The 11,842-nt window shown below is 35.7% G+C and overlaps 1 protein-coding gene across 2 annotated transcripts; it reads right to left on the reverse strand.

Moving 5' to 3' along the window:
- Positions 1 to 510: 510 nt before the first annotated feature.
- ms4a12 (membrane spanning 4-domains A12) lies at positions 511 to 8,540 on the reverse strand. Of its 2 annotated transcripts, none has more exons than XM_005810378.2 (7): positions 8,440 to 8,540; positions 7,082 to 7,210; positions 5,812 to 5,922; positions 4,863 to 4,919; positions 3,080 to 3,247; positions 2,058 to 2,174; positions 511 to 954 (listed from the first exon to the last, which is right to left on the reverse strand). In XM_005810378.2, exons 2-7 carry the CDS (start codon positions 7,205 to 7,207, stop codon positions 913 to 915), a joined length of 621 nt encoding a protein of 206 aa, XP_005810435.1. In that variant the 5' UTR covers positions 7,208 to 7,210; positions 8,440 to 8,540; the 3' UTR covers positions 511 to 912. The 2 variants fall into 2 exon arrangements, with proteins under 2 accessions (XP_005810435.1, XP_023190413.1); XM_023334645.1 differs by having other exon boundaries at positions 7,082 to 7,213; positions 8,440 to 8,529.
- Between the last annotated feature and the right edge of the window lie 3,302 nt (positions 8,541 to 11,842).

Genomic DNA, 11,842 nt, shown 5'->3' on the forward strand with positions numbered 1-11,842 from the left:
ATAAGTTGTTCAAAAAGGAGCAGGTAGAAGATACAAGGTTTTCAAAACAGCAAACACAGAGGCCTAAAAAAAAGTGACACATTTTGTTTGCCAAAAATATTTAAAGGTGACTCATTATGCTATAGTGTTGGAGCTCAGCTGGGGTTGCTAGGTAACAGACAGTGCTGCTGATTTACATTCACAAGGATTTTTGAAACAGCTCATTTTCCAGACACCAAAAAACATTAAGTTATTGCCAAAAACCAGCTGTTTGTTTTTTTTCAAGCAGCTGAGCTTTTTTTTAGAAGCAGTAGAGACTCAAATAGAAGTTAAAAAAACATACGAAATGTGGGTTTTAACTATGAAACAAAAGCTAATATTACCTTCAACAAAACAACTTGCAACCAAATGCGTGATCTCTTCGTATCAATCATTATATAACAGTCAAGAAAATAAAAACACTCAATGCACCTTCTACAGAAGATACACGCCAAATATTCCTTCCCTCAAAATATTCGATCCAGTCATAAATGCTTTGATTCCAATTTTATTGACTCCATGACATTTTTTCAAACTGTGACTGAAAACTGAAATACAGAGAATACTGTAAAAGTAAACCAAAATAAAACCAGAGAATAAAAAATTAAGAAAGTAACAAATTTATTACAGTAAAAGAAATACCGATTGTTGATTCTCATGCTTCTCTTGGTAATTTCTAACAGAAACAGATGATTTCTTTTGGTTGATATATCGCTAAAACAGTTTAGTTTGTGGCATCGGTGAGGAAAAAAAAGAGACACTGAAACCTGAGAGGATTTCAGTTTCCTTAAGCAGATCAAAGCGATCAAGAAAACTTGTAAAGTCATTTATGGGCACAAGAAAACGCAAGAACATTTACATTTGGACAATCGTATCAGCTTCACTTTCCGTCCATTATTTTATTTCATTGTGGCTGGAAGAAGGTGAATCGATGGTCTGCAAGGACGGGAAGAGAGAGAGAGTTAACATTTGCGCTTGCAAAACCACAAGGATTACAATAAATAAAATAATGTTGTTTGAATGAGCCATTTTAGGGCTTCTGTCACTTTAATTACAAATGGCCACACCCCCCCACTCAACGTTTACACTCGTACGTGAAAATGGCTGCAAAAAGATGTGTAATTATCCAACCATACATCTTTGAAAAGCAGTAGTGGAGCCTCCTGCACAACCAAAAAGAATGCAGCAAGTGGTTTCTGGAAGGTAAGAGTAGCACCTGCAGCGTAAAACCAGCTGGCCAAACGTGATGAGGAGTATTAAAAAAATACTCCAGGAATTTAAGAAAAACACAATGGAAAACAATACACTTCATTTTTGTAGCCTAATAATACTTAAATAACCAAACAAATATGAATGCTTTTTGCATTTCAGGTAACATTATTACATTTTTGAGGTCCATACTTTTGAAAACCTTGATACACTACTGGTTGCTTTATTGTGAAGACAAGCAATCACGCAAGTGAAATAGTTTCATTTAGTCCACAAATGTCCAGAATTGTATTAAAAATTTAAAAAGATCTAGAAATTTGGAAGTTTCTTTGCAAATATTCATATTTCATGAGAGAACGGTGTTGATATTGAAAGAGTTGATGAAAATACATTTATAAAAACTGCATATGCATTTATTTTAACATAAATCAAAATGTATTTTTTTTAAAGGTTTTGTTGGCTCTAGTGGCCTTTATTTGAAAGTAGTTTGACAGGAAACAGGGTAATCAGAGAGGGGGAAGACATGCGGCAAACGTCGCCAGCCCGGGAATCGAACCTACAACCGCCGCTACAAGGACTAAGGCCTCAACGTGGGTCATGCTTTGCCCCTGCGCCACCACAGCACCCCATCAAAATGTATTTTAACCTGAAATTATTCTGTACGAAGTATCTTAAGTGGGATATGATATTGCACTTTTTCCCTTCTAAGATTGATAAAAAAAAATTACCATCCCAATTACCCTACAGACCTGTTTGTCTGCTAACAACTATATGTTAGCAGACAAACAGAATATACAAATACAAATTATAACCAAAATAAGACTACTTACTGCATATTGTGCAAAGATGTTTCTCTGCCTGTAGAGAAGCCAGCAGAACACGGCAGAGATGGCTGCCTGCGCCAACGTGAAGAAAAGCAGAGACGACTTTAATCCCTTGGAGAATTTCTGTTGTAGGAAATAAAGAACAGAAAATACATTTCTGTAATGCAGTTTCTTTTTTTAAAGCACAGTCTGGCTTACACTGATGCAGAAACAGTGAGAGTTCTCTAAACATTATATTTTATTTTTTCCTATTATTTCTAGAATGTCTTCCTGAATTATTTTAGTGGTGTTTTCCACATCTTTAAAGTGGCAACCTAATGATTTGTTAGCAGAGAATCCAAAAGTTATGCCCAAGTGATAATAGCACTGCTTCCACATATTTTAAAAGTAAAAGTAACTTACTAAAGTAAAAACATATTTAGTAAAAGGTCTACTGAAGTAATGAGTAACAGATCAAAATATCAATAATTTAATATTTAAAAATTACATCATCAGATGGATCAAAAAATAAAATTATGTGAAAATGTTGTACTTTAACAACCATATATTTCGAAAAATATTTCCTATAAATAACATAATCAGGCAAAATAAATATTTTTTAAAACAATTTTTTCCATATAAATATATGAAACTTTAACGAAAACTGCAGGTGTGAATTTTTGGTTAAAACATGTTTGTTCATATATCAAAGTTACTCAGTGGGTAGAGAATCCAGAAATTTTACTCAAGTAAGAGTAGAAATACTTTATAATAGAATTACTTAAGCAAAAGTAAAAAGTACTCCTGAAAGTTACTCAACTAAATGTAACTAGTTACTACCCGACTCTGCTATGGCCAGAGTTGGGTAGTAACTCTGGCCATAGCAGTTACTACCCAATGGCCTTCATATGCATTTTAAAAAGTTTAAAAACTTTAAAGCAAGACTTACAAACACACCTGACAAGTAATTATACATCAGATATGAAAAATTGAACTAAATCACAAAGGAAATTCTCAACATGGTGACATAAATAGAAGCAGACACCAACCGTGGTGTTGATTTCGTCCGAACAGCTGGCCCCGTCTGAGTAATATGAGAAGGGCTCTGTCACCTTACAGAGCGGCAGCTGATGTTGGTATAAATCCAGAGAGTAGATGATCACAGCCACCGCTGACAGCACCATAGCTGCCACGCTCGTTACCAAACACGCCTGCACCTGGATTGGAAAAGCACAATTCACTTTCTGCATATCACTGGAATCAGAAAAGCACAAACTGAAACGGCTAATCAGGTCATCCTAGAACTTCTAGGAAAATACTTTGGGATTTGGTGACTCAGATTTAGTCGAGGCTGTGATGGCTAACATATTTTATAAAGTAAATAAAAGCAAAGTACATTTAACCCTCCTGTTATGTTCGTTTCTAGGGTACAGCAATAATGCTTGTGGGTCAATTTGACCCATGGAGTGTTTAATCATGCTATAGTGTCAGAAACCAAAAAATTCCTCCAAAATATTTTTGTATCTGATTATTAACTCCAATACTAACCATTTCAATCAATATTTGTGCAATGATGTTTTTTTTATTTCTCACAAATAAAGGACCAATGACAACAACCTACTGATTTACTCATTTAGACATAAAAAATGGAATTTACATTTTTTATGTCCACTGAAAAAAACCTAGACACAAAAAAACAATAATTTCCTTGAAATTGATCTTTTGAAAAAATGTTTATATTACATTTTGATTTTTTTTTTCCAATGGATGATCTTTATAATTGAACTTGAGACACACATACTGTTCAGGCTGATTAAAATCAAGATAAAGGAGTCATGCAGAGAGTATTTATGTTTCCTCCACTTCTGCTGAGTGTCACTCAGTGTGGGTGGAGTTTGTCCACGGGAACAGAAAAGATTCCCGTCAAAAGTTGCATGAACACCTGCTTTCTCGCAGTTTCCTAGTGAAGTAAAGAGAATAGTGAGAAAGTGGGCTTGTGTGGGTGCACATGTGCATGTATGTGTGTGGTGTGTTGTGTTTGTGTGTTTGTGTGTGTGTGGTGAAATATGATTCATAGCTGCAAGGAAACATAGAATTGGACATTTTTAATCTTTTTTACCCTTCAACTTGACTGCCGGGTCAAATTGACCCGAACAGTATCTATGTAAAAAGTAGATGCAGGGGGGATGCAAATGTGTAAAATGAATAAATTTTCAATTTATATGTAGAGTGCACCTATTGAGACAAATAGAAAAAGTTTCATGCAAAACAAAATACTTCCAAGTATTTTTTTTTAAATTTAAACTTCAAAACGGGTCAATTTGCAACATAACAGGAGGGTTAAAAGAAAATGCGTGACCATGTTGATGAAGAAAAACACAGATGTATAAGTATTTTTGTCTAGTTTCTAGAGCAAATATCTCAGTTCACTTGAAATAAGACAAAAGTAACTTAAAAGTAACTATTTTTAAGTCAATAATTCTTGACTATAGATAGAGAAGTTCAAGTTCCAATTGCAGATTTTTTCACTTATAAGACACTTTTCCTGTTTTAAGAAAAAAATCTGACAATCGAACTCAAACTTTACCTATAGTCAAGAATTATTGACTTAAAAGCAAACATACTGTATCTTGCTGAAAAGTTACTTTTAAGTTACTTTTGTCTTATTTCAATTTTACTGTGATATTTGCACCAGAAACTAGACAACATTTTTGATAAGATTTTACAATATAATATTTATGCAAATAACATACGTATTGAGAATGATGACATAAATAATATTGTTATCATTTAAAATTCATGCAAGTTTTTATACGCCTGGCGCAGACGTACGATCTTCATTGAGAAGTGTTTATCCAACGTCACTGCAATCAATCCTGCTGCAATGAACTGAGAACAGAAACAGGTAGATTTATTACATTCCAGCTGCAACTCAAAGTGAAAAACTTCAACTTTATCAGCTTTTACACAAAGATCGTCCTAATTAACAGAAACTTCAGTATCTAGCTGTGTTTCTGTTATAAATGTGCACAAAACAGTTCTACAAATATCAGAAAAACACAATTTCACAATTCCAGCGTTTCTGTTTTTTTTTTGTGTATGTGTATTTTTTTCTCTTTTTTTATTTATTTCGAACAAATAACATAAGATCAAGTAATATCAACTTACATTAAAATAAATAAATAGAAGAATAATACTTTATATATAAAGCGTCTGCTACAACAAAGAAATAAAGTAAAAAAATATATATAAAAGGTGTCTGCTTATGAGATAAAGTTAAATTTCTTAATAAGAGTTATTGTTTTACAAGTTTCTAATTATTTGAATTACATATTTCAACAGGAGAATTACACAAAAGCTATTATTTCTATTAAATAAGAAACACAATTAAAATCACACATGAATAAGTTTGTTTATGCACTAAGTTATTAAAAATGTTCCTGTTTTCTTCTTTGTGGTTTATGCCAGTGGCAACATCCTGTGCAAAAAAGTGTTTCCCATGCAGTTTTGCAAAATAAACCCATCTTGATATAGCCGGGTAAAAAAAAAAAACACCTCACCCTAACACAACAACTTTTAATAAACTTTAAAATGTATGAAATAGGCATATTTCCATAAAGCAAATTTATTTTTGAAATGTCAAATTGCACAATTATATAGTCAACGTAAACACAGCTACTATGTAAATAATCTACATAACATACTCAGTTGATTTTTTTTTCGATAATATTCAAATTTATTGAAAATGGCTGCATAAGAAGACGCAAACAAAACAGCTCACTGTTAATCCGGTCCACCAGGGAACGCCGAAGCTGACAACAGGAGTGTGTACAGTGAAGTGTAGAGGCAGTGAGTAGGTTATGACCATCAGCCCCAGCATCACTTGGCTCAACTGGTACAAACACAACGAAAACACATACAAATCATTACTGTGGAAACTGAAAAAGAAGAGAATATAATGGCTTTTTAAAATTGGATTAAAACAGTTTTTTGTATTAGGGCATATTACCCAACAGAAAAATGGTGGATCTGTGAAGAACGGTGAGGCTCCTTTTCGGTTTCAGTGCTAACCCAATCCAGTTTCTGATCCAATTTGGTTAGAACTACTCAGATTCTGTCCCAACACCATGAACTCCATTGGGTCATTTCTGATGGATGGATCCGATCTTTTGATAGCTGGTTTGTTTGTTTGTTTGTTTGTTTGTTTGTTTGTTTGTTTGTTTGTTTGTTTGTTTGTTTGTTTTTTCTGCCAGTCATCATACATGTAGGCTACATGTCCGACTTAGCTTGCAAATAAAAGCTGTTAGCTGAGCTAACTTTGCTTGTTCGCCAATAATTACTATGATAAATAGCACAGATATTTATTTTAGTATTACGCAGAGGTGGGTAGAGAACCACTGTGTGGGCTGCACAGTGGCGCAGTTGGTAGCACTGTTGCCTTGCAGCAAGAAGGTCCTGGGTTCGATTCCCGGCCGGGGTCTTTCTGTATGGAGTTTGCATGTTCTCCCTGTGCATGCGTGGGTTCTCTCCGGGTACTCCGGCTTCCTCCCACAGTCCAAAAACATGACTGTTAGGTTAATTGGTCTATCTAAATTCTCCCTAGGTGTGTGTGTGTGAATGGTTGTTTGTCCTGTATGTCTTTGTGTTGCCCTGCGACAGACTGGCGACCTGTCCAGGGTGAACCCCGCCTCCCGCCTGGAACGTAGCTGGAGATGGGCACCAGCACCCCTCCCGACCCCATTAGGGACAAAGGGTGAACAGAAAATGGATGGATGGATGGGGTAGAGAACTCAAAAAAATGTAATTGAGTAATAGTAGTAATGCACTTATACTGTTTATAAGGTAGGAAGAAGGCGAGATCCAGTTCTAAGTTTGTGGGTTGTTTATTGTTGTCATAGCAACTCCAAATCAACTGCCTGCCAAGATGGACGTCAGTTACACGGAAGAACTTTTGCCCGTGACCTATGTAAGTTCGACGCTAAGACGCTTACCGAAGAAGACGATACTAGCCAAGCTAACACAAACTTGAAAACAGACGTAAATATACTCACCCCCAGACATTTGGGCTCGCCCTTCTGTATGGCGGCGTGCAGCTGCTGTTGTTTGTCAGTCAGTTTCACTTTGTTCGGATCGTCCAGCACCTGGACACTTAAATCCCTGGAGATAGACACGGCCATCTTCTGCTGATGGCGACAACAACGCTGTTACACAATGTTAATCAGACCATCCAAAGCTTATCTTGCTCTGCGCAAGTAAGCATTTAGGCTTAAGTACGTAACGTAACTTTTATTAAGAATATGCCTTTTATTTGTTAAAACTGTCATTATCTCCTGACTGTTAAGAGATAGATAATCTGTGAAACGATCAACGTTTCCACCGTAGCTTCTTCCTTTTCTTTTGGGTTTTTATGGGAGTTTAAACCAACTGAAGGTGCATTTACCGCCACCTATTGGTCTGGAGTGTGGACCTCAAACGATAATCTCCTTCCTGAGCTACTATTGATGTCTGAAGAAATGCAACACTCCCCACCAAAAACAACCAATCAGAACCAGTAGGAGGGTCTTATCGCTGTGAGTCAACTTCATGTACTCGCTGCTAAATTTGCTAATGGTGGAAAAACAACTTAGTGTTACAAGAAAACTGTTTATCCGCCTTCAACTAGCATTAGCATTCACAACAGGCTCTACTGATGGGGAAAACCCGTGCTTAGTAGAAAGAAAGTAGGGAGGGGCAGGGGATGAGAGATTGTGATTGTCAGCAGTAAGACCCGCCTCCTGGCTCTGATTGGTTGTTTCTAGTTAGCGCTGGGAAAAGACAGACAGAGATAAATCTTTTCAAAGATTATCTGACTCATATCATACTGTTATGACATACAGACACTTTCAACAAATATGTAAAAAATAAAATTTTAAAAACACTATTTTTAAAATAAAACTTACATACTGCAGCTTTAAGAAAGTTACAGGAAGAATTGCAGAAAAATGCTAGCTTTATAATCATTCTTAGTTTGAAACTGAGCAGCTCTATTGCTTAACACCTGGATAGAGTAAGATTTATACTGAGTATTATAGAAACAGCTTTAACAATTTGAGTTAGGGTCAATTTGTTTGAGTTTGGCTGGAGTTAGAAAGATTTTAAGTTGCATTATTCTAACTACTACGTATTTTGACGTGTTTTAATAAAAATCAGAAGCACGCTGATTTTTATCAACGTTTTTCTGATGCAGGGTCTGTATGCGTATAATCAAACACGACAGAGATGATGAACTCTGATTAAACGGCCACAGTGGTCTGTGCTGCTTCCAGGTCATAGTTCTGCTCTGTTGTTTCTAATGGTCATTTGTTAAACCACCAAACTCCAAACTTACAATCTAATGATGAATCAAAAGTACATCATGCGTGATTCCTACCTTGTATTGGACAGTCAGTGGTCTCTCCGTCTGTTTTCTGTCTGCTCTCCACACTGTGCCTCCCTAACTTCTCTGTTCAGAGCCAGCAGGGTGTGTGTGAGGAGAGGGAGAATGTGTTTACCAGGGACAGACTGGTGTGTGTCTGTGGGAGAGGTCCAGTAAAGCTCCCCCTCCTTCGTTTCCTCTACCAGTTTTGTGCATTCCACAAGTTAGTTTCTTGTTGGGGTTTTTCACTGTGAACTGTTCATCTGGGAACCAGGAACCGGATCATTTCTGCAGACCGGAGTCTCTCCGTCGAGGTAAATAATCCTGTTTTAGGAATATAAATACGCACATGTTGGTGTTGTTTGTGTCACGCGAGAAGCTGACATGAAAAATGTCAACATGAAGAGTTACAGATGTAGACTACTCTCCACCTCTCCAGTCTACATAATACTTTCAGCCAGAGGTGGACAGAGTACCCAAAAAATTTACTCGAGCAAGTGTAGCAATACTTCAACGTACTTTTACTATAGTAAAAGTAAAAAGTAGCCATCCAAGAAATTACTCAAGTAAGAATAAAAAGGTATTTGGTGGAAAGTCTACTGAAGTGAGTAACTGATCAAATTATCAATCATTTAATATTTAAAAATTACATCATCAGATGAATCAAAATATAAAGTTAAGTGGAATATTTTATGGACCAAAATGAAAATACTTTAATAAAATAGCATAGTACAAAATAGCAAAAGTAGACAAAAGAAAAATCAATTTCCAAATCAATTTCTTTCAATATAAAGTTAATGAAACTAACAAAAACTGCAGGGGTGTGTGTCTGTGTCTGGGAAATTTTTGGTTAAAACATGTTTATTTTTCATTCAGTGAAATTACTCACAGTGGGTAGAGAATCAGTTTTAAGTAAAAGTAAAAACATCTTTTTCTAAAAGTTACTCAAGTAAATGTAAATGAGTAAAGGTTAGTTAGTAACCACCTCTGCTTACAGATTACTGTAAATATGTTTCAGATCTGGATTTTGTTGTTTAAGTGCATGATCATCTGTCAGGCTGCAGGTTATGAAATCGATTCATTTTCCCCGTGTTTGCACAGAAGCATGCTCCACTTTCCAATTGTATACATAGAGACACTTGACAACTTCCTTCAGTGTTTCCTGTGTTTCCTGTAGAGCTGTCCAGCTGGAAATCTAAGGCTTGAGATGAGATCTTAGGATAACTGTGTAAGTTATCCTGTGTATAACTTACACAGGATAAATCTGTGTAAGTTATAAAGGGTTTGTCACGGATTGTTCCATATCTGACTTATTGTGTGGGAGGGTGGGGTAGCACTTATAAAACATATATAGATTAACATTTTCTTTTCTATAGAACTGAAAATGGATACAGAGATCACACAAACCCAGTATTTAGACAGTCAAACTTTTTGGAACTTAATGAATTGATAGAATACAGTATCTTAAAATTGATCAATCGATCAATCAAGTTTATTTGTGTAAAACATTTCAGCGACCAGGTAGTTCAAATTGCTTTACATCACAAAAACATCATAAACAAATCGTACAGTCACCAAATTGTAAAAACTAGTAACAAACATTACATTTTGATGACTGTCATCATTAAAACATCAATACACGTCAAATTTATTGATCAATGTTTCATTGATTATGTTTCAAAAGCAGCTATAATCAGCTGGGTTTTTAGTCTGGATTTAAAGGAACTCAGTGTTTCGGCTGTTTTGCAGTTTTCTGGAAGTTTGTTCCAGATTTGTGATGCATAGAAGCTGAATGCTGCTTCTCCATGTTTGGCTCTGGTTCTGGGGATGCAGAGCAGAACAGAACCAGAAGACCTGAGAGGTCTGGAAGGTTGCTATGACAACAGCAGATCTTTTATGTATTGTGGTGCAAAGCTGTTGAGTGATTTATAAACTAACAGAAATATATTAAAGTCTGTTCTCTGAGCTGCAGGGTAAGGACTTCAGAACTGGGGTGATGTGCTCTATCATCCTGGTTTTAGTCAGAACACCAGCAGCAGCGTTCTGGATCAGCTGCAGCTGGAGGATTTTTTAGGCAGACCTGTGAGGAGTCTGTTGCAGTAACCAATGCAACTGAATATAAATGCATAGATGAGTTTCTCTACATGTTGCTGGGACATTATTCCTCTAATCCTGTATGTGTTTTTCAGGTGATAGAAGGCCGACTTTGTAACTGTCTTTATGTGACTCTGAAGGTTCGTGTCAGAGTCGGTCACTAAAGTTATGTCACATCCAGGCATTTATTTGTGCTAAGCATCTATTAAGTGTTTGGATCAGTTCAGACTCACCTGTAATGTACAGTAGAGATGTGAATCATCTGCGTAGCTATGGTAACTAATCTTATTTACATACAATTTATGTACAAATCGCATAAATTATTTTCCCAACAAATACTTAAAGCTGATTTGTAAAAAGATAAAGCAAACACAATTTAAAAGGTACTGAGATTTTTCACTGTTTTTCGCAGTGATGATGGAAAGACGCATTTCAATTAAAAACTAAAATTTTTTGGAACAATCCAGGCACTTTGGGAGCTGGTGAAGTTGTGCCAGAAACATCAGGACCAACAATGACATAAATGCCTATACAAGGTCCTGCATATCAACATCTTTGTGCATGTCTTTTTTATATATATCAAAAATGCATACACTAAAAGATTTATTGCATTTCATTGTTTTAATACAAGTCATTTAAAATGCAAAAGAAAAACTGCAGATGCTTCTAATTTTGAAGGAGTATTGCACAATTTATCAGAACATCCTGAAATCTAGCAGCGTGTAGTTTGGCAACACATAGTTCAGGTTCTGATGCCTCGAGCAATACAAGACAAAACCCACAAAATGTTTCTTCTGTGGCCTGAAGTCAGCATGTTTCACTTCTACATACCAGTGAAAAACCAGGCAACAAACATGTAGACGGGAACTTGGTGCCTCAGTTTTGAGTTTTTTTCAATCTTTTTTTTTTAAATAACAGAATAAATTAAATAACTGGGTCTCGTAAATAGAGTAGATTGTAATAGTGCATCATGACAGATGATTTCATTCAAATATACATTAGGAATACTTTGAGTTTGAGTTCTTGTTCTTACAAAACTAAATGTTCAGATTCACTCTCTGGATTAAAACAGACAGGAAATAAATTAGAAAGCACAATCTTATCTTTCTGGAAAACAACTCTAGCATCAAACAGGAAACGCTTAGAAAGTTACATTTTTGGCTGAAGGCCTCAAAGCTGCAAAACAATGAAAATCTTACAAGTATTTTTGTTTTAGTTTCTGGAGCAAATTGCTTAGTAAACATAAAATGAGACAAAACTAATTTAAAAGTAACATTTCAGTAAGGTAAAAGAGCTTGTTTTAAGTAAATAATTCCTCAATATT

This window comes from Xiphophorus maculatus, chromosome 5 (assembly GCF_002775205.1).
Source record: "Xiphophorus maculatus strain JP 163 A chromosome 5, X_maculatus-5.0-male, whole genome shotgun sequence".
In the NCBI taxonomy this organism is placed as follows: domain Eukaryota; kingdom Metazoa; phylum Chordata; class Actinopteri; order Cyprinodontiformes; family Poeciliidae; genus Xiphophorus; species Xiphophorus maculatus.

What these genes read in the sequence shown, in the direction of transcription:
- ms4a12 (XM_005810378.2), bottom strand. Translation starts at nt 7,207, where the DNA reads ATGGCCGTGTCTATCTCCAGGGATTTAAGTGTCCAGGTGCTGGACGAT. An exon ending in GCGAGCCCAAATGTCTGGGG is followed by an intron (nt 5,923 to 7,081) that starts GTGAGTATATTT and finishes TGTTTGTACCAG; the next exon opens with TTGAGCCAAGTGATGCTGGG. An exon ending in ACATCTTTGCACAATATGCA is followed by an intron (nt 955 to 2,057) that starts GTAAGTAGTCTT and finishes CCGTCCTTGCAG; the next exon opens with ACCATCGATTCACCTTCTTC.